This window comes from Ambystoma mexicanum, chromosome 3q, assembly GCF_040938575.1.
Source record: "Ambystoma mexicanum isolate Mex_15411 chromosome 3q, UKY_AmexF1_1, whole genome shotgun sequence".
Classification (NCBI taxonomy): domain Eukaryota; kingdom Metazoa; phylum Chordata; class Amphibia; order Caudata; family Ambystomatidae; genus Ambystoma; species Ambystoma mexicanum.
In genome coordinates, this window is record NC_090926.1 from 463,191,612 (window position 1) to 463,216,893 (window position 25,282).

A 25,282-nucleotide genomic window follows, 5' to 3' on the forward strand; every position below is an offset into this window, starting at 1 on the left:
ATTTATTAATATCAATCATTGGGGTTCACGCTTAGTCACCAGAAGAAAGATGACCCAAACTGGAAAGGGAACTGAACATTTTTATGGAGGGTACAAAGGTATTATTGGAAGGCAAACACAATTTAACTAGACTGGAGTTCATAGGCAGGAAATGCTATTGAAGTGCTGGGATGGGCGCGTGGCTAGCAAGCGACCAATGCAGCCATGAATCTTCGGAGCTCCCACTCCAGACCGCGTATCATCCTATTTTCATCCTGCAGGAAAGCACTAAAATATCACTAGTGCACCCCAGCGTAGACCGGAACACCCAGATAATCTGGGTAGAACAACGGTGAGAAGGGAAAGGGGTTGTTTCCACCCATTCTGACCAAAGATCAGAGAGCTGAGTCTACAAGAGCAAGATGGCGGGGGGGGCGCATAAGCTCTAGTCGGGAGGACCCCGACAACAAACACCCACTCAGCCTTGGGACACCGCTGGCAGGCAATCGCTGCACTCCCCAGACGACACCGGGGAAGCGCAAGCATGTGCGGAACAGCAACACAACAGCGGTGTGAGGCATGCGACCAGCAAGTGAACCGCACATCGCATAATCCAGTAGTAGTCACGGTCTACTGGCATAGTGCGGACCCGACCGCATGAAAGCAACGCCTCAGTGGAGTGAGGGCCGCGGCCAACGGGCACTGCTAACCGGTAGAATGTAGAACCTGCAATGCAAGAAGAGGGTGACCGACGGCGCTGACGCGGAGCTGAGCTGCCACAGCTATACTGGCAAGCATCTACACTAGGAGCAGGGAACGTATCGGGAGAGACATGGAGGAAAGCGCCAAGGAGAAATCCCGGAGGAGGGAGAGGAGACCCTGCAGTAGACTAGAACAACGCGGGAGCAGCGACAGGAGAAGCTAAAACACAGGCAAGTGTCTGGGACCCCGGTTAATATCACGCATCACTATTCAGCTTGAAGAGACACGCCACCTCTCCCCCCAGGAGGTGGGGATGGCGATACCCAGAGGCCCGAGGGCAACGAAACCAATGTAGGATTAAAGGCTGTGGACTGGCCAGAGAAACCAGAAGAGGAGCACCGTACAGACCATCTAGGGGACAGACTCCTTGGTGGAGTGCAATCAGGATGATAGCAGGGGAAAGCAGAACCCGGGATTCCCCTCCGCGTGCCACACAGCACACAGGTACCGAAGAGGGAGGGAGCGGAAAGGCGCAACACAACCCAGCAACCTTAGAGAAACAAAGAGGAGGTGAGGAAGGACCCCCGGTTGCGAAAGGACCCCCGCAGGCCATGCACCCAAGACCGAAGTTATATGCACCGAAGTTATAAGCCACCATGGGTGTGATATGCTGCGGTGGTTGTGGCCAGGGCCTAGAGTCTTGGGTGCATGGCCGTAGGCCATGCACCCAAGACTCTAGGCCCTGGCCACAACCACCGCAGCATATCACGCCCATAGAATCGAATATCAAATATTTGCAAATCTACAGTTTGTGTACTGTTTGATTTGTATAGTTTGTATGTGAAGTTTTGGCTACGTCATGTCATTGATTGTAGAGTTTAACAAGCACTACAGTATAACATATCCATAGAAGTAAACATTTTGAATTGTGGTGTATGGTTAGATGTTTGCTTCAATGGTTCTGTTATGCAGCACTATTTATGTGTTCTATTAGAATATACTTAGTTTGATTTTTTGAGATTGGATATATTTGTTTCATGAGTTGGGTAACTGGAGCACATATTCTTTTTTCAATTTCTGTGATAAAAGAAAAGATCATGTTAGTGTAGGTCTTTTATAAAGACTTATTACATTGCAAAATAGACATTTCAGCCCTCATATTTAGTAGTTTAAAAACCAGTGTACTATACAATTTGCTCAGTTTCTGTGTTTGTGTTTTAAATCATTGGGTCTGTGAGAAACAAAAATCCATGTTGGATTATAAAAAACCCTTTTTTTTGGCATGCTACAGTCTATTTGTTTGTTTGTTTTCAGTGTTCACTTGTTTCTTGCTAATGTTCTATCTGTTGGCTTGTTGCATATTTTTGGTGCAGTTCGATACCTGTTGGCGTATTCTAACTGTTTATTTATTGTTAGAATTTAGTGGTATTCATTTATCTGTTTGGTTGTTATAGAATCTGGGGGCAGTTAGATACCTGTTGGAATATTCTGTTCATAGTTTTTTAATTGAAGTTTTGTTAATGTTTAAGTACAGATTAGTTATTAAATTTTGTTGTTATTAAGCTTTTTTATATATGCAGTGTAGTGACCTGCATTGGTTGTGGCTCCTGCGTGGTAGATTATACCTATTGTTGTGAAGGTTTTCTTACCAAGTGGTACTTAACCATGTGTGAAGCCAGTCAGCTTGCAGTTGTTTTTGGTACCATCCGCATTGTAACGTAGAAGCATTAGTATTACATATTTACTATGTGTTTGTATTAGTAAGGTGGAGCGATTATCTGAATTGCAGGTGGTACATAATTTACCGTGGTTTGCATTTTGTACAAGTTGCTGAAATGGAACGGATTCACAATTAGGTATGGATACATACACGAAGCGCTCATTAGGGATTTGTTCCTGTGCCACATTGTTGGAGAGAGTGCATGTATGTTTCCACATGTATGAAATCTGTAAGATTGCATTTATAGGTATGTTTTTGTTTTCCAGTACTTGTAGTAAGTACATTAGAAATTCTTGTGGATCTTCTTGTGAGTTTATAGTGAATTTCACCATTCCAGCACAGTAGTCCAATTCTTGTCTTATTCCATGAACACTATATGTGTTGTCAGTATTATTTGTTGCATTTCTATGAAGGACTAACATTTGCAAACACAATTGGTCTGTATTGTGTAAGTAAATGTTGTCATCAATTGGTAGCAATTGAAATAGAATATTCATTGCTACATTTGCGTAGCAACTTACACCAGTTATATTTGAAAATTTGAATGGACCAGATAGTTCTGTGTCCAAGTCATTTTTTCGGAGTGTGTGTTGCTTCTTTGAAGAAGTACCTGAGTTACTTGGAGTAATAGGATCTTATTTGGTTGTGGTAATTGATGAAGCATTAGCTTCTTTTACTCTTTGGAGGATTTGCAGTGAGATCCTGTTGCATTTCTGTTTGAATTAGTTTTCTTTTACAACGTTTACCTTTTTGTGGAACAGGATAGGATTGTGGAACAGGGGGGGTATAGTGAACGTAGTCTATTGTATTCTAAAATGCAAGGAATATCAGCGTTTACTTTACTTGCATCAAAGTTGATTAGAAATAGACCGTCAAGTGTACGTAAGCGTGATAGCGCTACGTAGCACATGCCTTCTTTAAAGACTGTGTTCCCAATATCTATCTATGCTTTGTCTAGGATAAGTCCTTGTGATTTGTGAATGGTGACTGCGTATGGTAGAGTTAGAGAAAATTGTTCTCTGCGTAAATACATGTCTTTGAAGAGAAGGAATCGAGCTGTTGAGTGCACTTTTTTTACTTCTGAAAGTTTATCAAAGAGAATATTGACAAACTGAATGTTGTTGTCATGTGGGTATGTTTGAAAGCCAATAACTGTACCCAGTGCTCCATTAACTAGTCCTTGCTCCACGTCAAAGTTACGTTTAAGCATTACTCTACAGTTTAAGGATAATTTTTAAAATTGTCTCCAAACCAGCTGTGTTGGAGATAGAATATTCTAAGGTATTTAGTCTTGTTGTGGCTTGTTGACACATGGGTAGTGTCATACCATGTACGTCCAGTTTGTCTGTGGCGCAAATTTCAATTATTGGTTGCATTTCTTTTTTCAACATTGTTTCATTGAATTTGAAACAGCTTGCCAGAGTTGGCATTAAGGACATACAATTGACATTTTTGTGTGCTAATTGTTCCATGACATCAGTAACACATGAGTTATGGCCATAAAGTGCATGGATGTGCCGGGATTTTAATATTGCTTGTGCTTCTTGAGATAGTACACCAACTCTAATACTTTTAAAAATGTTGGCGTAAGTGAGGTCTGCAGATTGGCGCACGTGTTCTGTTAATTCTCTGGAAATGTTGCCAAAGGTTGACATTTCCTATGCTGCCAACAGTTTTACGGCAGAGTTTGTGTCCTAAGGTTTTAAAAATAGGTTCACCTTTCACTGGTGTCAATTGAAGATCTCCGAAAACAATAATGTGTTTTCCTCCAAAGAGCTCTTCGTAGTTTGTTTTAAGTACTTCTTCCAATCTGAGGTGAATCAAAGCCAACATTAGGTTGGAAACCATGCTCACTTCATCTATTAGTAGCACATTTTATTTGTTTTAACACTCTGCTTAGTTCCATTGCAGCTTCTGTAGAAAGTTTCTAATATTCTAATTTGTTTTGGTGTTCTACTGGAAGGAGTAGTAATCGGTGTAAAGTGACACCACCTATGTTGTAGGCAGCTAAACCTGTGGGGGCAGTTACAACAGCTGACAGTGTGTTTTGTCCGTTGTTGAAGGAACTTGCTGATGATTTTCATTAAGAATGTTTTGCCTGAACCAGCTTCACCACTGACGTATAGTAGTATAGGTTTGTAATTTTGGCAGGTACATTCTTTATTTTCTTGTTGTACACCATGTGCAATTTCTTTTGTTACTTCTTGAAAAATGGTACGCTGCCCTTTGTTCCGTTTTGATTGTAGTACATTTAAGTTTTCTGTATCTTCTTCATAGTGACACGTGGTGTTCTCTACTTCTGTCATAGCTAATTATGCCTCATTTGCTATTAGTGGCTGTCCCAGTGGTTCTTGGCTTCCTGTTACAGAAGGTTGACTACTGTCGGGAGTGTCCTTATCTAGTTGGGCCTGGAGTTCTTCTTCGTGTTGCTGTTCATTGTGCAACATTGTTTTTTACTGTGTAAAGTTTACATCAGTGATAGTACTTACATTTGCTTTGAAAGCGTCTTCATAGGAGTCATAGTTTTCTAGTATCTCTTCTTCTTTTCTCCATGGTTTAAAAAGTTGTAGCAGGGACATTTAATATAGTTCTTTATGTTGAGGAGTTTTTAATGACAATTTGATATGATTAATTAAGCTTTGTTTGGGAAGTTTCACTAAGCTGCCTTCACAATCTGTCACTCTACCTTTTTTTCTCATCGGGTTTTATATTTTTGTATGTGAAGTTTTGGGCAATGTGATATAGACACATGGTTTCCAAAGTGGTACTCCTGCTTGGGTAGTATGTGTCTAGTAAATTGTTTTTCGAAATATCTTGGCTGTTGGGATCATTTTTGGCTATTGTTTGTATGTCGTTGTCTGATTTGAGAACTCTTTTTCTAGATTTAGCAGGACCAAGACTTAGCCATATTATATTTTCAGATTTTCCATACAAAGCAGTACCGGTTAAAAGATCTGCAGCTTCATGGGAGCCACATTCTCTGAGAGAGCATTTTTATGCCTAAGCTGTACAATTTCTGAGGTGTTTTGTCCGATGATGGGTCATTCCAGAGATCTTGAAGCTCTGTTTTTTCTCCTTTTGTTAAGCAGGCTGTAACATATCGTGCAACTGCAGTGGAATTGTCTGCAATGTACTGCACATCTATGTTTGCATTCCATAAGAGGGCAATGATTGCATTGTAATCATTGATATATGTTGCTTCTTCTGTTCTTTTTATGTAATACGTGTTCTTAAGTGATTTACCTTTAACACTAACTGAAGACATGAAGTTGTTCACTTCACCTGTTTCTGTAACTGGTCTAGGGAAACCAAAGCGGCATTTGGTGTTGTATTTCCCTTTGTTTTTGTATTTGCGACGACAATATTTGCCACATTTGTGTCTTTGAAATTGTACAATTTGTGCATGAAGATCACTATTTGTTGCTTCCGATGGAATTTCACAAGTGACATATTTTTCGATAAACTGTAAAATAGTGTCATCACTATCTTGACGAAATTTAGGAGCATTTTTATTCCATGAAAGCATGTGGATATGTGGTGCTCCTCTGGTTTGGTATTCTTTTCTCCAAAAGAAGTGTTGCACTTCTCCGAGGGGAGGAACAGTTTTATTACAAATAAAGTGCAGCATAGCAATGAAACTATGATGGAAATATCTTGAAACCTTAACAGGATCTAGAGAGCAAAGTTCTCCAGGTGTTAGTATATCTGTTTGTTTTGATTTTGTTTGATATGCGTAGGAAATCATGTAAATCTTCCCATGCATATCCTGCACAACTTAATGTAACAAACCAATTGGGTGGGCCAAGGTTTCTTATACAATGTACATCTCGGTGACGTCGGAACCAGTACTCTTTCGTACCACGCATATTTGCTAACAGATTTGTAATGCTTGATTGTAAAACCTCATCTTTTCTTGCACTTTTTGTATTAATTGCGTAGCTGACATATTTTGAAAGTGGGTTCCTGCTTTGAATGTGTGTGCAACTCCGTAGCATAGAGTTGCTAGTTCACTTTCAAAGAGTAGGTGGAATATGTATTCCCAGATTTAGACAAAATGTGGATCTTCAGAATACATTCGTAACGAGCGGTATTCTGATGCTGTTATCTGAGTGGGTCTATCATCATACCTTCCTCCTTTGCCAGTAGGAAAGAGTAGAGGAAAAGCAGGTGCTTCTATACTTTTTTCCCGTATGCTGATTGGTGATCCTTTGGTTTGTCGCTTTTGGTACATTTCTAGTGCATCATCTATGGTGTCATTAGAGTGTAATCGATGAATTGTTTAATGGTCTAAAATATTGGATACTGTAGCAGGATCTAGATGTTCAAATTGACCAGTTTCTGGTGACTTGAATTATTTCAATTTGTTTCCCTTAAGTTTTCTTCAATATTTATTTCTTTGTAGTATTCATTATTGTCTTTTAGATATTGCAAGGCTTGTCTAACTTTATGTAAGTCTACGAGTTGGTGCCAAATTGTTTTGTCTTTTGTAGGTACACCATTTACTAAGACAATTAAAGATTCCTCTATTGGACGTTGCACTCCCAGAGTGTGCACATTTTCTTTCAGATCTAATGGTAAATAAACTACTTTGCCACAAATGCCTTTCACCAAATCAGAGGGAGGTAATTTTGCTGTTTTTGGTTGAAGCCGTATTATTGCTTGAAATGGGTGCACTGTTTGAATTATGATGCTCGCATATAAATTGAGTTGTTGCAGGGGTTTTGGTAGTGGGAATAATTCCAAGTTATTTGTGATAGCACGTGAAGGAGTTTGGTTGTTGTCAAGTTTTGTAGTGCAGTAACTGCAAAGTATTAAGGGGTCAGTTATTTTGTATTTGTTTTCTGCTATAAGGTAGAGAGCTAATTCAAACCATTTGGAATCTTCATTGTCTTCTATTTTGTATGTTAAGTCTAGTTTTGTGTTACTTTTATAAATAGTTCTGCCGCAACACACACACACTTGGTTTGGTACTTCAGCAGATGTACTTTTAAATTTTAGTATTTCTTTTTTGTATGTGTGTAGTAGAAGGTTGCCATGTGTAGAATTGTTGCTAGTCTGTTGCAAAGCTATTGCATTTTGTAAGTGGCTTTCACTTCCAAAACATTTTTTCTGGATATGGTCGATTTCTTCGAGTAGGTCTTTGGCTGTACCATGTAGAAGAGTGTTATTTAAATTGGCTAGTGCTAAAGCAGTACTTTTAGCATTGTACCGTTTATAGACTAGATTTCTTATAATTGAATGATGTGTTGCTGATATTTTGGTATGATGGAAGGTGCTTTTGCAAATAGGTCCTGAAATGCAGGCTAATTAATGTCCTTGTAGCCCTGTGTATTTGCGCACTGGACAGGTATCCATATTTTGCAGCAGTTTCATTTTGATTTTGTCTTTGCCTTTCACATACTGATTGAGGAACTGGCGTAAAAATTTGAAAGATTTTTTGGGAATGTTACACATTGACGTGCATGGCCATTTGTATACTGGAAGTTCTGGCTTAGTCGAATGGAGAGGTTATTCTGAGTTGTCTGGGGATATTTTTGTAAGCAGTATTTCTTGTTCCATTATGGTATTAAGTTTTTCATAACCTCGTCCACTGCTATGTATGGCAATTGTTTGTTTAGTTTGTATGCTTCTTCATTAAAATATTGTTATGTGCTCGTGGTGTGACTCCATTCACCTCCACAGATATTTAAGAAGTTATTTTTGTTGATATTCCGTTAATTGAGAAGTCTTTTCTGTAATTTAGTAGTTAGTTTTGTTAGTGCTTTCATTCTGTTTAACACTAAAATGAATAACTTTTGAGAAGGATTGCACCGTCTATCAAAGCTTCTAAGATTAATTTTCTACAGTAGGTTTGAAGGGTTGTGCATGATTTGTCTCCTGTTATCGGAAGATTCTGAAGGACTCTGTGGCAGAACATTTTTGCTAAAATATTTCTTTTGGTATGGTTACTTGCTAGTATATAAAGATTTATAGGAGCAGTTTTAGCAGTAGTGGTAGCTGAATTCTTGTTCATTTTCTATTTAGTTTTACATTTTGATAGAGGAGGCAAAGTTTCTGTACTGGAAACCTGTTTTGTTTCGCTAAATGACTGTATTAGCTGTTTTGTTTGAACTTTTTCTACAAACTCTGGTAGAGATAGATGCTTATTTTGGACATTTTTATTTTCATTTGCTCCATTTCTGCGTTGCTTTCTACGGATTTGTTTTTTGGTAGGCATTCTTTGGGGTCTGTTAAAAAAAAAAAGAGGAGGTATGGGTTGGGCCGTTCTGCAATGTATGTGTGCTGTGTGCATGAGTGTCTGAGTATGATGGGAAAGATGTATGTGGTGGTGTGTGATTGTGCATTGGGCAGCTACAATTAGTTGGGAAGGCTATTCTTCTATTTGTGTGTTACTATACTGTGGTTCAGATGAGAGTAGAAAGTGAGCTAGTGATGAGGAGAAGCATTAATAGTAAACGTGATGGTATAAATTTAAAACGGTTCTTTTTTTTGTAGTACTAACATTCTAAGGGTTGAGTATGGTATTTGTGTTCCAAAAAAACGGGGATTTGTGGGCAGAACGGTTCAGAAATCTCCATATTTTTGGTGCGCAAGTTACATGAATGAACCACACAGTGTGTTTGAGGAACAGTATGAATATTAAGGTAGTATTGTACGTACTTTTTTTTTTTTTTTTTTTTGTGGAATGAGCAGGTTTCTTCGTATATGTTTGTAGTTCGGATGCTGCTGATTTTTAGGAGAGTGGTCGTCACTGCAATTGTAAAAGAAAGGAGTTAGTAATTTTGTGTGTTTATCGCACTGATGTTAATTTAGATGTTGATTTTTATGGTTTTGTAGTAGTATTCTTGTTTGATATCTGAACATAGTGTATGCATGCATTTCATTTGACTATGTGTAGCCTTTATATTTTATTTACATTATGTTAGTTCAACATGCTTTGCAAATGAGTAGAATTTTAAGTGTATGAAATTCACTTGGTTTTTTAAAGCTGTGTTGTAGATAGCAGACAGGTTTGGAAGTGGCAGTTGATCATAGTAGATGGGAAACATTTCAATAAGTTCATTTAATAGGCAGACATGCCAACATTCGGGAGCCCCTGAGAGGGAGATTTCACCACAGCAATCGGGAACATTTATTTTTCCCATTAGGATTGCATTGGGATTAGCATTCATTTAGGCGGGAGACAGTAAAAAATGGTGTGATTTTTCAATAAGGTTTAGTGGCATTACTGTTTTTATGCATTCATAAGAGTTGTACATGTACTGTGAATAAAATATGCATACCTGTAGTTTGTATTCATGCATGTGGATATGCATGCAGCTGTAAGTAGAAATCTTGGAGACTTGTAGAGTAGTTTTTGTAGTAGGTGCTTTCCAATGATATGAGACTTGTGCTCTGAGTGATCAACAGTACATTTGAAGTGCGGAACTCTGATGATGGAGTTAGAGCTCTTGGATGTGATTGGTGGATGGTTGTGTGACTGCTTAGCTGTATCCAATGAGGGAATGGCACCGAGAGTGATGTGGAAAGGGTAGAAGGGCTGTCTAAGAGTTAAGCGCCTCGCGGACACCGCGGATAGGGCGTGCCACATCCGGGGTTTTCCTGCAAATGCAGCATGGAAAGGGGACTGCAGGGATCAGCCAATCAGATGTTAATGTTGTGGATTTGTGTTGAAAGGGACTGTGTTTAGTGAAGATGGCAGAGGTGGAGAAAGTCAGGGTTGGTCCTTGGAGATATGTTTGTGCATGTTTTACAGCAGTATGCTCATTGCAGGCATGTGGCAAACAGTTTCGATGTTAAAGGAGTGGAGGTGGTGTGGAGCTCTGTGCCTGATTGCAATGTACAGCGAATTGTACAAGTTTGTAAAGATATGGGCAGGATGAACAGTCCCCATCTGGTAGTTTCGCACGATGGTGCTTTCCATCTGGGCTACATCAGTACCCCTACTTAGTTGGCAGATTTGGAACAGTTGGTTCAAGCAGTAATGAACATCCTTCCAAATGCCAAAGTAATTTTTTCTGGATTACTACCTAGGGCAATATGGGACAATAGTTCTGTTTTTTGTCTTCAGCAAAACATTGGTAGGTGTGCAATCAACGAGGCATGTGTGCTTTCATGCTTAGAGCTGGTATGTTTTTCTGTAATAATGAGAATATTGATTCGAGTAATGCTGTTTATTTTAAATAAGATGGCATTTCCTTATCTTTTTTGGGAAATGCCATGCTGTTTTGGAATGTAAGGGTCGCTTTGGAGAAGGTTATGTGAAGATTATAGTAGTAAAGTAAGAAGAAAAAACCCCCCAGAAAATACAAAATAACAGGTCTTTCAAGCATCTGCAAAAAAACCCATAAAACAGCTCTTTACAGAGCCAACCTCAAAGGGGAAATGGGGCACACTATTCAAATTTACATTCACCACGCTCAGATTTTCGATATGTCCACGGACATGGCGGTAGTTCGCGGACAGCGTGTATTACATACAGGGATTCTGGGGTGGAGAGGCATGCAAATGAGAATGAGCGGAGCTAGGGATTGGTCAGTAAAGTTTACTGGGTGTGTTGTGTAAGGAGAGATTTTGTCAGAACGTCTTTTTCCTGAGAGAAGAACAGATAGCTATGGCTGTGTTTCCGAAAACAGATTATCTGGATTTTGGGAGACTCATGGATACATTGGTTGGAGGTGCATGCAGAGCGCTGTGGAGTAGCTGCAGATCTTGGATTCCCTCATGTGGAAGTGCACTGGCATGGAGTGCGTGGAATGAAGTGGCTGGACTTGGTACCTCTCTGTGCTACTTTAGAGACAGAGAATCATCCAGACATAATTATAATTCATTGTGGAGGGAACAGATTAGGACGTGTGTCTGGAATTTCTTTGCAATTTGCAATGAAAGAAGGACTTGGGGAGGTCATGGACGTTCCAAATTCTCAAGTAATTTTTTCTCGTATTGCGCAAAGACAAATGTGGCTGCGTTCTTCATTTGGTCCACAAATGGAGAAAGCGAGGCGCAATGTCAATAAGGCTGTTTGTGCCTTTCTAAGACATGTTGATATGTCCTTTTTTCACAATGAAAATATTATCTTTCGTAGCACATACATTTTTCGCAGAGATGGAGTCCATCTTACTTATGCTGGCAGTCAGATGTTTCTGAGAAATGTACAAAATGCATTGTGACCTTTTTTGGAATTACAGCCATCCATTTTGCTGTAGATTTTCAAACACAAAAACACCACCAAAAGGCTCTTTTCAGAGCCACCACTCCCTCCCAGAGAAAAGTGCATTGATTTTGCTAGGGCAACACCCTAAAACTTTATATGTCCTAGGACTGTCCGCGGGCTTCCAAAAAATGCACTTTTTTTCAAAAAAAAACTTTGGGGGTTTTTTACACATGACACACTAGGAGAGGAGGGAAAAGGAGGGTAATGAAGGGACACCAACCACGGGGATAAGAAAGGGCAGTTGGAGAGAGGAAGATGTAGGGTGGGCCTTACTTAGGTAGGTAGCAGGTCTTCTGGTGCTCCGTGACCGTAGTCTCGAAAGCACTTTGAAGACTCTCCCCCCTGCAGTACTGCATCGCAGTACATACACAATATTGTGACCCTTGAAGGGTACTGGTCAACAGCATCGTGAATGGCCTGTGAGGCAGCTAGAGGGATGCGCTCTCCCACAGGAGTGTCTCTTGTGGTGAGAGGAGCGGAAACTGAGGATGTGGTAGAGGAACTCAACCAACTACCTTGATCACAAGGTACAACCTTGCGAATGGCCCCACCGTGGAACGACGTTGAGTGTCGCTTCATGGATGTCGTACCAAAGCTGTATGAACCACGTCTCGAATGACTCGGCACCATTTTGCACTGTTTGCAGGTGACCTTGTTCGCACATGCTTTTGGTACGTTACCATGAATGGTAAACAACCGCCACACCTAAGACTCCTGGCGAGTGCTGCTAGTAGGGAGTTCCTCTACCTCATCCTCTTCATCCTCGTTCTCTACATCCTCACGCCTGTTCCCCTCTGCAGGCCCTTGGGGAGGTGGTGGAGGGTTTGGGGGTGGTGCTGAGGCAGATCAGGCAACAGGAGCCATGGATGCCGGTATCCAGTCAGTATGTCGAATGCATTTTATCAAAATGCAAATATGTCAAAAAAAACTGTCAAAAAAAAGAATTTCGAATGTATTATTTTTTTATTTAATATATTTTTTGGGTGTTTTGTAAGTAAAAAAAAAACTGGTTTGGGGGAACCCCCATTAAAAAGAAAAATATGTTAAAAAAAAAGAAACGTACACATTTTTTTTAGACTAAATGTTTTCGACATATTTGCATTCATTCGAAATACTCACTATAAACCATTGATGCCATCAGGATTGATGAGACAATCTCAGCAAGAGCAGCAAAGGCAGCAAAAGTCAATCTGCAATAGCCAGAAGTACAATGAAGATCAGCTCTGGGGTGTGGCCTTTTATAGGGGTGGAGGCGTGTGTTTCGCGGACAGATCGACCACCCAAAAAGTTTCAAAAAGTATGCGGAAAGCCAGGGTAATTGTCTGGGACGTGCAATTGTGACTTTTTACTGTAAAATAATTTGGATTGTCTGAAAAGTTCTTTTAAAATGTTGGGGAACCGGACAGTGTCCGCAAATTAGGACACACGCTGAGCGTGGGTGTGGTCACATGATGACGTCGGGAACACGTCCACGAAGGGAACGGGTGTCCGCAGGACACCAAATGCACGGGAACGATCGTGCACATGCACGCGGGTGTTCTACAGCAGTGTTGTGGTCCTCAAACAAATTAAAAGTGCGACACAAGTGAGACGGACAGTTACGGACAGGCGCAATGTTCGCAGGACTTACGGGTGTGGTGCGCATGTGCGCAGATGTTCTGCAGACTGTACAGACAGGTATAGTGTCCTTAGGACACCTCCATTTTGTTTGACTACGGACATCCCGGACACCGCTCATGTTCTTAGGACAGTGCCATCTTGGTTGCGAAGGGTACAGACAGGTATAGTGTCCTTAGGACACCCCCATTTTGTTCATTTACGAACACCCCGGACACAGAGTGTGTTCTAAGAACAGTTCCATCTTGGCTTGCGACTGGTACGGACAGGTATAGTGTCCTTAGGACATCCCCATTTTGTTAATGACGGACCTTCCGGACAGGCGCGCTGTCCACGGACACTTTAACTGCTTTAAAAAAAAAATAAGACACAAATGATTTAATTAAGACACATCATATTTTTTTTATTATATACAGATACACAATTTATGAAAGAGAGGGGGAAGCAGAAACTGATACAAATACAAGGGAATTAGGTGTTGGAGAGGATGGATGGGAGGGGATGAAGGGCTGGAAGTCTCATCAAAACGTTTTTCTTGGTGTTGAGGGTTTGGGGATAGTTGACTGGGACATGGAGAGAGGGAACAGATACATGTGGGATAATGGTATTTATTTTTTTCTTTTATGTGGTCCTCCACAAAATGTTTCAAAAGATTGAAATTTTCCATGAGCATGTCCATTTTTTGTTCCATGCACTGCAGAGTATTTTCCAATGTGTCTTTTGGGGTATTATTTTCAATTTTTGTATGGTCTGTTAAAAAAAATATTTGTCAAGTACACATAAAGTAATGATTATTAATTTGCTTATATAGAGAAGTGTCTACCATTAGTGTCACTGTCTTCAGACATTTCCTCACGTGGAATTTTTTACTCAAGCCATTCCAAAGTACTGCACATTTCTGTGTAAAAAACAAAAATATATTAATTTTAGTGTACCTAATACAAAAAGTTTAGAAATATATAAGAAAAATTAAGCTTACCTACTAGTTTGTGGTAAGTTGTATTCTTACTGTTGTGTAGGTCTACTGTTGCTCCTAGCTGTGCAGTTTCTGTGAGGTAATTATGTTGGAGGCATATCTTTTTTTGTTTTGGTATATTCCATTTTACTACATATGGTATTTAAATGGATGGTTGATGTGTTTCATATATAGGTTCCACTTCTTATTTATGATTACATATAATGTGTGTATGTGCTGCTTTTTGAACTTGTGCAGTGTTTATATGGCATGATAGAACAATTTAAGATACCCCCTGAGTGTTTGGGTAGTGTTGATGTTGTACGCGTCCGTTCGCGGCCATACACACAGTCCGCGAACATCAAAACCATTAGCAGGGGGTTAAGTATGTTCTATGTTACATGTATATAAAGTAAGGGATTCCTAGTAAACATGTATCAAATTCACACTATGAATATGTATATTCAGTAAAATAAAATTCGATAAAGGGACGTTATGGTTAAGTTGCGTGTAGCACCAGAAATTTTTTTGGCACAACCTGGGACTCAAACTTTTTCGTGGGAACAATGGCTAGACAATTTCCAGGTATACATGAGGGCCATTGGCGGTGCCAAGTTCAGCGATGATTTAAAGGAGGCCACTTTCCTCAGCTGTATTGGGGCTGAAGCCTTAAGAATATTTCGGACATTACCTGATGGTGGTGAGACTGCAAGTGGTTCTGGTGATTCTACATCCAGTTCTAGGAAATATGATATTGCTTTGTTGAAGTTAAGCAAACATTTTGGAAATAAGACTAATGTGGTTTTGGAAAGATACAGATTTTTCACCCGGAAACAACTCAAGAATGAGACTATTGACATGTATGTTGCAGCTTTAATAGGTCTCATAGCTACATGTGAATTTACCGGGTTAACAAATGAATATTTGAGAGACCAGATCGTTCTCCATGTTGCTGATCCCAAAATACAACAAAGACTTTGGCAAGCAAAGAATCCATCTTTAGAACAAACTTTGGAAATTGCACGCTCCATTGAATTGGGTGACAAATGCATGAGAGAAGTGCAAAATAAACAAGAAATGTTTGACAAAGGCCCTATCCAGGCTGTAGCAAATGATGAAATGAATAAGGATGAAGAGACATTAGTTGCCATGGTGAAGAAAATTGTAAGGTCTGATCTGAATAGGGGTCCCAGGCAAAGTAAGGAAATGTTACCATGGACTCAAGCCAACTGCGGTAAGTGTGGTTGGTACAAACATGTGAATCCAGATAGAGACTGTCCAGCTAATGGTGTGGAGTGTTTCAAGTGTGGCCAGATAGGTCACTACGGCAAAATGTGTAGGAGTGTCAGAGGAAGAAATATTATGCGTGGAAGTGGCAACAGAAATTATCGTCAGCCTACCAGAGGCAACATGATGGGGGTGAGAGCTGTGGAAATGATACATGGATCTGATGATGCGGTAGCAGTTACAAAGGAAATTGATGATGTAGTGCAGATTTTAACTCTTTCTTCTAAAGAGAATAGGATAGGCTCATGGGTACCAATGTCTATTGATGGGATTACTATAGAAGTGATGGTGGATACGGGATCTCCATATACCATAGTGGATGAAGACACGTTCCAAAGACTCCTTAAAAAAAAACGTGAGGATCTATGTCTGAGCAAAGTCAAGGCGACAGGATATGGCAAATCTCCCATAGACATTATTGGTTATATCTGGGTCCAGTTGGCCTTTGAAAGGAGACAAACATTGCAAGTTGAATGTCGCCCGTGAAGGATTTGCTATAGTCGGCTGGTGGGAACAAGCGGCTTTGAAGATCAGAATTCATCCGGGGGAAAACATTCCCATCATGAGTGTCACAGATAAGTGCTGTAATTCAGATGCCAGTTTGGTGAAGTGTTTTCCAGAGGTGTTCAACAACAAAATAGGTTTGCTCAAGGGTTTTAAACATCGAATTATTCTAAAAAGAGGTGCTAAGCCCATTGTACATAAATTAAGGAACATACCGGTTGGTACCCGTGAACCTTTGAAGAAGGAGTTAGAAAGATTGAGTTCTCAAGATGTTATTGAGCCTATAGAAAGCTCTGAATGGTTATCCCCAATTGTGATAGTGCGGAAGCCAGGGGGAGAAATTTGCATGTGTTTGGACTTAAGAGATTTGAACAACAGTATATGGGTTGATCGCCACCCCCTACCAAACATAGGAGAGATGCTCTCCACAATGGAACCTGCTAGATACTTTACCACACTTGATTTATCCTCTGCATACCATCAAGTGGTGTTGGAAGAAGAGTCTAGGCACCTTACATCTTTCATAACCCCCTTGGGTGCTTTTCGTTTTAAAAGAATGCCATTTGGATTAGCATCCGCAGCTACTGTTTTCCAAAGGCTGATGCAATGAATGCCTTTTTGAAGGTTTGCGGGGCGTGTATTTTTTCCAAGATGACATCTTGATATCAGCTGTATCAGAAGAAGACCATGATGCCAAACTTATTGGTGTTCTACAGATTTTGCAACAAAAAGGACTCACATTAAAAATAGAAAAATGTAGAATCAAAAGGAAGGAAGTAACATATCTGGGCCATTGTATTGATGCGGAAGGAATAAGGCCTAAAGAAAGTCTTGTGGATACAATACTGAAAATGCCTGACCCATCCAATAAGGATCAATTGAGGAGCTTAATGGGTTTAAAGGAATATTACTCCAAATGTATTGATCACTATACTCACAGGACGAGCCACATGAGTTTGATGAAGAAGGGTGTGAGTTTTGATTGGTCACTTGAATGCGCAAATGAACTACAAGATATCAAATTGTCAATAAACAAAGCTCCTGTTTTGAAGATGTTTGACTGCAGAGCCAAGTCCATCATATCAGTTGATGCAAGTTATGTGGGCTTAGGAGGTGTGTTGGAACAAGTTCAGCATGGAATAATAGTCCCGATTGCCTTTGCCTCTAGGACACTGAAGGATGCTGAGAAATATTATTCTACAATTGAAAGAGAGGCTCTGGCGGTGATGTGGATATTAGAGCATTTTAAAGGGTTGATTTGGGGGAGCCCCATTGAAATCAAAACGGATCATAAGCCTCTCATTCACATTCTAAATCCCAAAAATTCGCATTTAATGTCTCCTCGCATCAGAAGGTGGATTCTAATCATAATGCAGTACAATCTTACGGTTAGCTTTACTCCTGGCAAAAGGAACAGAGTTGCCGATTGTTTGTCCCGCTTGCCATGTTCCGCAACACACGAAGTAGCCAAGGAAGAGGAGATGGAGATGGATTGTGTGATAACACAAATACACCCTACTTTCTCCAAAGAAGAGTGGGTTGAAGCTAGTGAGAGGGATGTTGAACAAGAGCAGCTTAGGAGAGCAATTAAAAGTGATTGGAAAGAAGTAACAAAGTATTTTTTCTTGGGAGAATAAGAAAGATGAAATGTCTTGCGATGAATTGTGTATATACTGCGGAGATCGCATAGTTCCACCTTCAAGTTTGAGAGGGAGGATAATGGATATAGCACATGAGGGGCATATTGGAAGGAACTTAACAAAAAGAAGAGTAAGAGAGACATTCTGGTGGCCCAATATATGGAGTGACCTAGAAAACATTGTAAGAGAATGCTCTGCATGCGCAGTGAGTGACAAAGGAAAAGTGACTAGAGCCACACCGTTGCAGCCTGTAACAATACCAGATTCAGTGTGGACGAAGTTGGCTGTTGATATTTCAGGCCCATTTGAAATATTGGAACCCCACAAAATTTATATCATTGTGTTGGTTGATTATACTTCCAAGTGGGTAGAATGTGGCATAATGGAAGAGTCAGTTTCAGCCATGAAAATTAAAAAAATTCTGGAAGAAATTTTTAATAGAGAAGGGGAACCTCAAGAGATGTTATCGGACAATGGTGCACAATTCATGTCGATAGAAGTGCAAAAGTTTCTCAAAGAAAGAGCTATCAAGCACAGAACCACAGCTCTATATCATCCCATAGGGAATGGGTTGGTAGAAAGAATGAACCGCTTTATTAAGGATACTATTCAACTAGCTTTAGCTAATAATTTACCCTGGAGAGAGAGACTCTCAAAGAAGCTTTGGTTACATATGAGTCACACCACATTCTACAACGGAGGAAGAGCCATTTACGATGATGAGAGGAAGGATTGCTACGAATAGATTGAGACCAGCCTGGTTACCGTTGAAAAAGAATAAAACTGTGGATATGGATGCAGTTATTAGGAGAGTAAAGGATAAACAAGAGAAGTATAAAAAATATTACGATAGCCAGAAACATGTGAAGGAAAATAGGATCGAGGTGGGTGACTGGATCAGGGTGAAAGAACCCAGAAGAGAGTTGAAAGGAGAATCTAAATTTCGTCATCCACAAAGAGTGGTGAACTGTTGAAATAAATCTGTGATATTAGAGGATGGAAGTAAGTGGTCATGTGATGATATTATTATGACCAATGGAAGAGTAAAGCAGATGGTGGATGACAACAGGATGGAGAGGAGAGACATGCTGGAGGAAGAAGAATCCACATCATCCAAAACTGCATGCTATAGCGACATGATGAACAAGGATGTCTCTGGTTTGAGACCCAGGAGAAGAGTGCCACGTGTGAAAGAAGACTTAATTTATTATTATTGAGCATGTTAGATAATAAGACCCAATGTAACTTAAAGAAGACAAGACAACGTGTATCCTTTCACTTACTAACTCTTAAGAGTGTTGACCCTTATCCTATGTTTTGTGCTGTTTTTATTTTTCCTTTCGCCCATGCCTTCTGTTTGTAATTATGTATTGATATTAAGGGAGGGAGATGTTATAATGTGAACGTTAATAGAACCTTCATGAACTGTGGTTCGATGGGGCGTTCCTCAGGCTGAGATTCTATTCTTGAGGCTCAGCTGGAGGAAGGCGGACAGCGCACCATGGTGAGGGAACTCTCCAGTGTGAAATAAACGAGATACGAACTGACATAAGTGTACGATTACTTTATCGGTGATAATCCACTTAACATTGCGCTACTAAAAACCTATGAAATTCTGTAAAAAAACGTTGTTAAAAGGACGTTATGGTTACAAGTAAAACCGGAAAAACCCTGAAATTCGCCAGTTATGGTAAGCTAAGCAACCATAACTCGTGCCACCACCGTGCACTGCTAAGACTAACACCCAGGACATCAAAGATGACATCACAAATGTCATTGATGACATCACATGTGCATTTACTTTTCATGAAAAGTCTGTACAAGAGATTCTTATTATGTTGACAAAAAAGTGTCAAGGGTCATTGGAATAAATATCATGAGCTAATTAGTGCATTAAGCAATGCATTGATACAAATAGCATTCTATTATGAAGTTCTATCCAGTATATTAAGCTACTCATGTAGAAACATAGGCATTGTGTGCAGCATACATGATGGAGGTGCACTATTCATAATTCTGCCATGTTGAATACTGAAATAACTGCTTTCTTATTAGAGTTTTGCGTACTGTGAAACATGTAATAAGTAGCTAATAAAACCCACTTACTACATAATTGCATTATTACAGACAAAACACAGAGACAACAACACATACAAGTATGAATATATACAGGGAAAGTGAAGTAAGCAAAAAAGCAGCAGTAGTAGCAGAAAGTGTTCATAACCAAACTGATTATCTTTATGCAGAAAAATGATTGCTCTGTTTCAAAGGTGCTACTTACCCTATGTATATGTCTGACATGATGTGACTGGACCCTAAGGAAAGTAGTGCGAGTACAATGTATACAAATATGAGCATATACAGGGAAAGTACAGTAATAAAAAAACAGAACTATCAGCAAGTGCTGATAACCCTACTGATTATCTTCATGCACAGACAGGATTGCTGTCTTTCAAGCCTGTGTATTCCCCTATGTATATGTTTCATATGATGTGACCGGACCCTAAGGGAATTACTGTCAGAACATACTTGAACAATAATACACACTAACGTCTAAACCAGGGAAGAAAAAAAACGAAAGGACTCTGAGCCTATCTGCTAACACTGAGGGGGTACCAATTGGGGGGCACCAACAGCTGCAATGACCCCCAACAGGAACACTATGCTCAACCCAGACCTACCGCACAGATCAAAGGCAAACGGTAAGGGAGATGGCACTGGGTAGCGGTAACGGATCAAAGAGGGAACACCAGAGACAATACAGGTGGTCTCCTCCCACAAAGCTTCATAAGGAGACCGTGAAGAACAAAGCCAAGAGAGCACCTTGCAGGAAACCAACAGCTGGGAGAGCACAAGATCAGAGATCTGTTAGGAACCGCACTCCGCTTGGGATCTCTAAACGGGAACTATGGTGAAGGGGCAGCAGAAAATGGATCACTACACTGCCACCAAACAGAAGCCCACTAAGCCAAGGGGGGCGGAGACACTGCGACATCCGAATATGGAAGGAGAAGCAAGGGGTTGGGGGAGTCGCAATGGAAGGACTGATGGCAGCTATGCAGGATGCTAGATCATCTCTGGAGGGCAAAATCCAGGAAGTAGGAGTGGATGTATCGCTGGTGAGAGCTGACCTGTGCGAAGTCAGTAAGCGCGTGACAGAGGTGGAGCAACGGGTGGTCAGTGGAGGATGACCTGGCCACCCTCAAGAACCAAGTGTGTGGCCTAGTGGGTGCGACACAAGGACTGGAGGCTAAGACAGGATTTCAAAGGCCGATCCTGTCGAAATACCATCTACCTGGTGGGGGCCCTGGAACGTCAAGAAGGGCAGAGTACTGAGCTGTCCGTGTAGAAACGAATCCTGGAATCTCTACAACCCAAAAGTCTGTCGTAGACGCAGAGAGTCCCGAGCAGATCCGCCCACTCCCCTGCCCCCCTCACACCCCCCCACCCATCACACACCTCTGGGAAGACAGCCCAGAGTGATTGGATTGTGGCCAAACTGTTAAACTACAGAGACACAGTATTGCAGGTGGCACACAAAGCTGGGTACATAGAATCGGAGAATGCCAAAATCCTAATCTTTCCTTCACACAGGAAGTACAGAGACAAAGGATCATTTGATTCGGCCCGTAGAAGACTTCGGGAATTCAATCTGCAGGATATGACCATCTTTCCGTCAAAGCTACGAGTGATGGAGGGGGGAACTCCTTTCTATTTACTTCCCCACAGGAGGCATGGGACTGGCTGAACAGGAAAGTACTGACAAGAGCACCTGAAGACCTCTGGGACCAACAGCCAGGGGACAATGTGAGTGGTAGAGTGGAGAGTTAAATAGAAACAACCAAAATAGGTGAGGGTGGAAGGTATGGTCTGAGGAGAGAGATTATGCAGAAGATGTGAGTGCTTGAGCATAATGCATAGCAGCTGGAGTGGGCACAATCTAGCCCTCCCCCAGATATTGAGATCCCTCTGACCACACTGTGAACTGGTGTGTAATGGAGGCTGTTCTCGGTTGGCATAGGTTGTGGGTGAGGGCAGCGAGGGGAGAGTTTGGAAGGGGTAGTTTGATGTTGTGGGGGGTTGGTTGTGTTGATCGAAGGGCAGAGGATCTGGTGCCACAACAAGCATCAGAAGGGGAGGCGGGATCTTAAGTGTACATACTGTACTCGATGGCACGGACGCAATCCCCCTTAGGATAGGCACGCGGACTGGGGGCAACAGGGGAAAGAGAACGAAGGTGAGTCAATATTTCAAGAGGCATACCATACAGTTGGCACAACTACAAGAAAGTCCTATGCAGGGGGCAGATCTAAAAGCGCTAGAGTCCAAATGGGGAGGGCAGATATTCGGCTCCTCATACTCGACATACGCAAGGGGAGTACTAATATGGGTAGCACCGGGGATCCCCTTTGAGGTGGGAAACATGGAAGGGAGGGCAACTGCCATTATGGGTCAATGGGAAGGACAGGAAATCTGCGTAATAAACACGTACACTCCGAATGTAGTCGGCGGGAACTACTTACCCTCAGTGGTAAAGCTGACAGGAGGTTAACGCACTAGGCTATACATTTGGGTGGTGACTTCAACTGCGTCCTGGACCCGGGGCTGGACAGAACAGGGCAAGGGAGTGCCACGAAACCACAGGCAGCGTTAAGCCAAATCCTTGGGGAAATCGATCTAGTGGAGATATGGTAGGAAACTCACAGAACTGAGAAGGGGATACTCCTATTACTCGGGGGTTTATAGCTCATACTTGTACTGGATTACCCATTTTATGGGTAGGGAGCACTTTCATTGGTTCGCAGCACCACATACCTAGACAGGACCTTGTCCAATCACTCACCATTGGTGATGAGGCTGAGAGTGGTGGGGACCCCTCGGGGGGCCATGTTATGGAGGATGAGGCAGGGGTTACTGGAGGATGTAGCCAACACACAAACCTTGGGGGAGGCTACATCCTCTTTCTTTGACTTGAATGAGGGATCAGTAAGTGATGTGGGAATACACTGAGAGGCATTCAAAGCAACCCTGAGGGGAGTGTGCATGTCCCAGACGGTGGGGGTTAGGTGGACCCTAAATAACTCAATGGAAAATCTAGAGAGATCCAGGGACTAGAAGTAGATTTGGCAAAGGGGCAGCAAGTCGGCAAACTGCTGGCAGAAAAGATGTTGGCACACAGGGAGGTCCAGGACGTTCTGGCACAGCTTGACTGAAGAAGTTACACTGAATGCATACTAGGAGGAGGTGATGAGGCGGGCCGGCTGCTAGCATGGGTAATACGACAAGAACACCCAGGGAGGGCGATCACGCAGCTGCAAGACCTGACGGTACACCTAGTGGTCACACAACGGGAAATAAACAAGGAGTTCCATGAATATTATAAACAATTGTATACAACGGAAAGCACCTATTCGGAACTAGATGCCTCGGTTCTGCTGGATCTAGTACAGCTGCCCAGGCTAGAGGGCGAGACAAGGGAAACGCTAGAAGCACCGATAGAAGAAGGGGAGATACAGCCATAAAATCAATGCAGGTCAATAAAGTTCCGGCGAGCAATGGGCTCCCAATAGAATTTTATAGCAAGTTTGAAAACATCCTGGTCCCCCAACTGAAAAGAGTATACGACAAATCGCTGGGATATTTTAGATCATACATCTTGGAAGTCGGCATATTGGCTGGAGGGACACGTTACAATATCTCCCTTTACGCAGATGACATTTTATGTTGTTGACCCACTTGGCAACATGCCTATAATATTAGAGGTGCTAGACAACTTCTGCCAATTATCGTGTTATCAGATTACTCGAGAAAAGTCGCTACTATTCCCATTGGCAGCACTGAGAACACAGGGGAAAGACACGCTTCATGATTGGGGTCTCCAGTGGGAGGGAGAATCCTTTAAGTATTTGGAGATCCAGGTTTTTCATGAAGTAGAGGAGACATTCACATACAGCACAGGGTGGGCCATCTTGTGTATTGGGAAGGCAGTACAATTCTGGAAGAGGCTACCTCTTTCACTGATGGAGAGAAGTATTTTATACTTACTTCACAAACATCCCATGTGTCATCAAAAAGGTGTTATTTCAAATGCTGGGCAAGACATTGGGAGAATTACTGTGGAACACGGGGCAGAGTCGAGAGGCCATGCGAATGCTGCAAGGGAGTCAGGAAGAAGGAGGGTTGAACATGCCCAGTTTTAAACTATACTACATGGCGGCACAGCTTCAAGGGATGGCACACTGGCCAGTGACCCTGGTAAGTGTGAAGGGAGGGCTACTGGGAGGACTCAAAAAAAGAGAGACAGGGAGTGGAACTGCTGGAAGGACCCATAGGGGGCAAAGGGGATACAAAGGTTTTCAAGGTGGTACAAGTAATCTGGAAGAAATTGGTAGGGTCTCTGCGGGTGAAAGGGTTATATAGCAGGGATTTACCAGTAGGCTTTGATGCCAACATTAAGGTAGCGTTGCAGGGCATAGGACTCAGAATCCTAAGAGCGCGACAGTGCACCTCGCCAGGGGACTTCTTTGTAGGGGGCAAATTACTAACATTTGAGTAATGGAGACAATCATACGTGCTGACAAGCGGTCACTTCCTGACATATGCAAGGGTGGTGAGGCGAATGGCAGAAATATGGGAAAGGTTTTCCGGAGAAACCAGAGAGCCCACATAAGCAAACAATACTGGGTCTGGAAGAAGGGGGCAAGAGGATATCCCGGGTATATGGGGCACTGCAATCAACAAAACAGGATGGGAACCTGGCAGTCAATGGGAAAGGGATTCAGGGGTCGCCATAACAGGAGCAATGGATAAGAATGTGGGAACAAGTCAAGAAAACGTCCAGGAGTGCACAAATCCAACTCACCCAGTACGAATGCACAAACGAGGTGTCTTTGTGGGGTTTACTACTTCAGTGAAGAGATATAAAACACAAAATAAAATTGCGAGGTTCCTTCTGGGGCTGGACAAATGGTGAATAGCGATTGCGTGGAAAAGACCTGAGGGCCCATCACTGGGGCAATGGCTTCAAGATGTACGCAGATGGGGTTTTGCTGAGGTGGCCTACTAAAAAAGAGAGAACGCTCAATTGGACTGGGGCCAATTAATGAATGAACTAGCATCCACGCAATATTTAAGACCCCCCATGAAGGTACTCTCATGCAGTTTGGATAAACGGAGACCGGGGGAAGGGAAGAGTAATGACCAAAATATAACTGACCGCAACAATCTACAAGCATTAAGGGATGTGGAGTCGAGGACTGGTGGCACAGGGGGAGGGAGGGGGGAAAAGTAAAGAGGAAGTTGGGGGGAGGAGGGAGGGAATGGGGGAAGTGGCAGGGGGGAACGGGCTGGAGATATGTTGTACGTGTTTCGTACTGTTTGCTCCCTATGTGAAAACTTCAATAAAGAAATGTATTTAAAAACAAAAAAGTGCTGGGGTCTGCACCCTGCATATGAGTACTAGACATTTTGCAGGGTCTAGTAAGTGACGAAATCCACCTTTCTCAGTAGTTGCTGATTTACCATTTCCCTTGCTTCAGTCTTCAGATGAAAAGATTCGGACAACAAACACACAGGTCCTCGTAGCAGCGGCACAGAAGAAGCTTTTGGAAGAAAGGCTGAAACTCATCTCTGAGCTGTGGAACGCTGGCATTAAGGTAAACCAC

The 25,282-nt window shown here is 41.9% G+C and overlaps 1 protein-coding gene across 1 annotated transcript in view; it reads left to right on the top strand.

Moving 5' to 3' along the window:
* HARS1 (histidyl-tRNA synthetase 1) overlaps positions 1–25,282 on the top strand; it is a 654,862-nt gene that overhangs the window by 541,294 nt on the left and 88,286 nt on the right. The window contains exon 11 of the mRNA XM_069654217.1: positions 25,157–25,273. Coding sequence (XP_069510318.1) covers positions 25,157–25,273 — 117 coding nt within the window. The remainder of the gene's footprint in view (positions 1–25,156; positions 25,274–25,282) is intronic.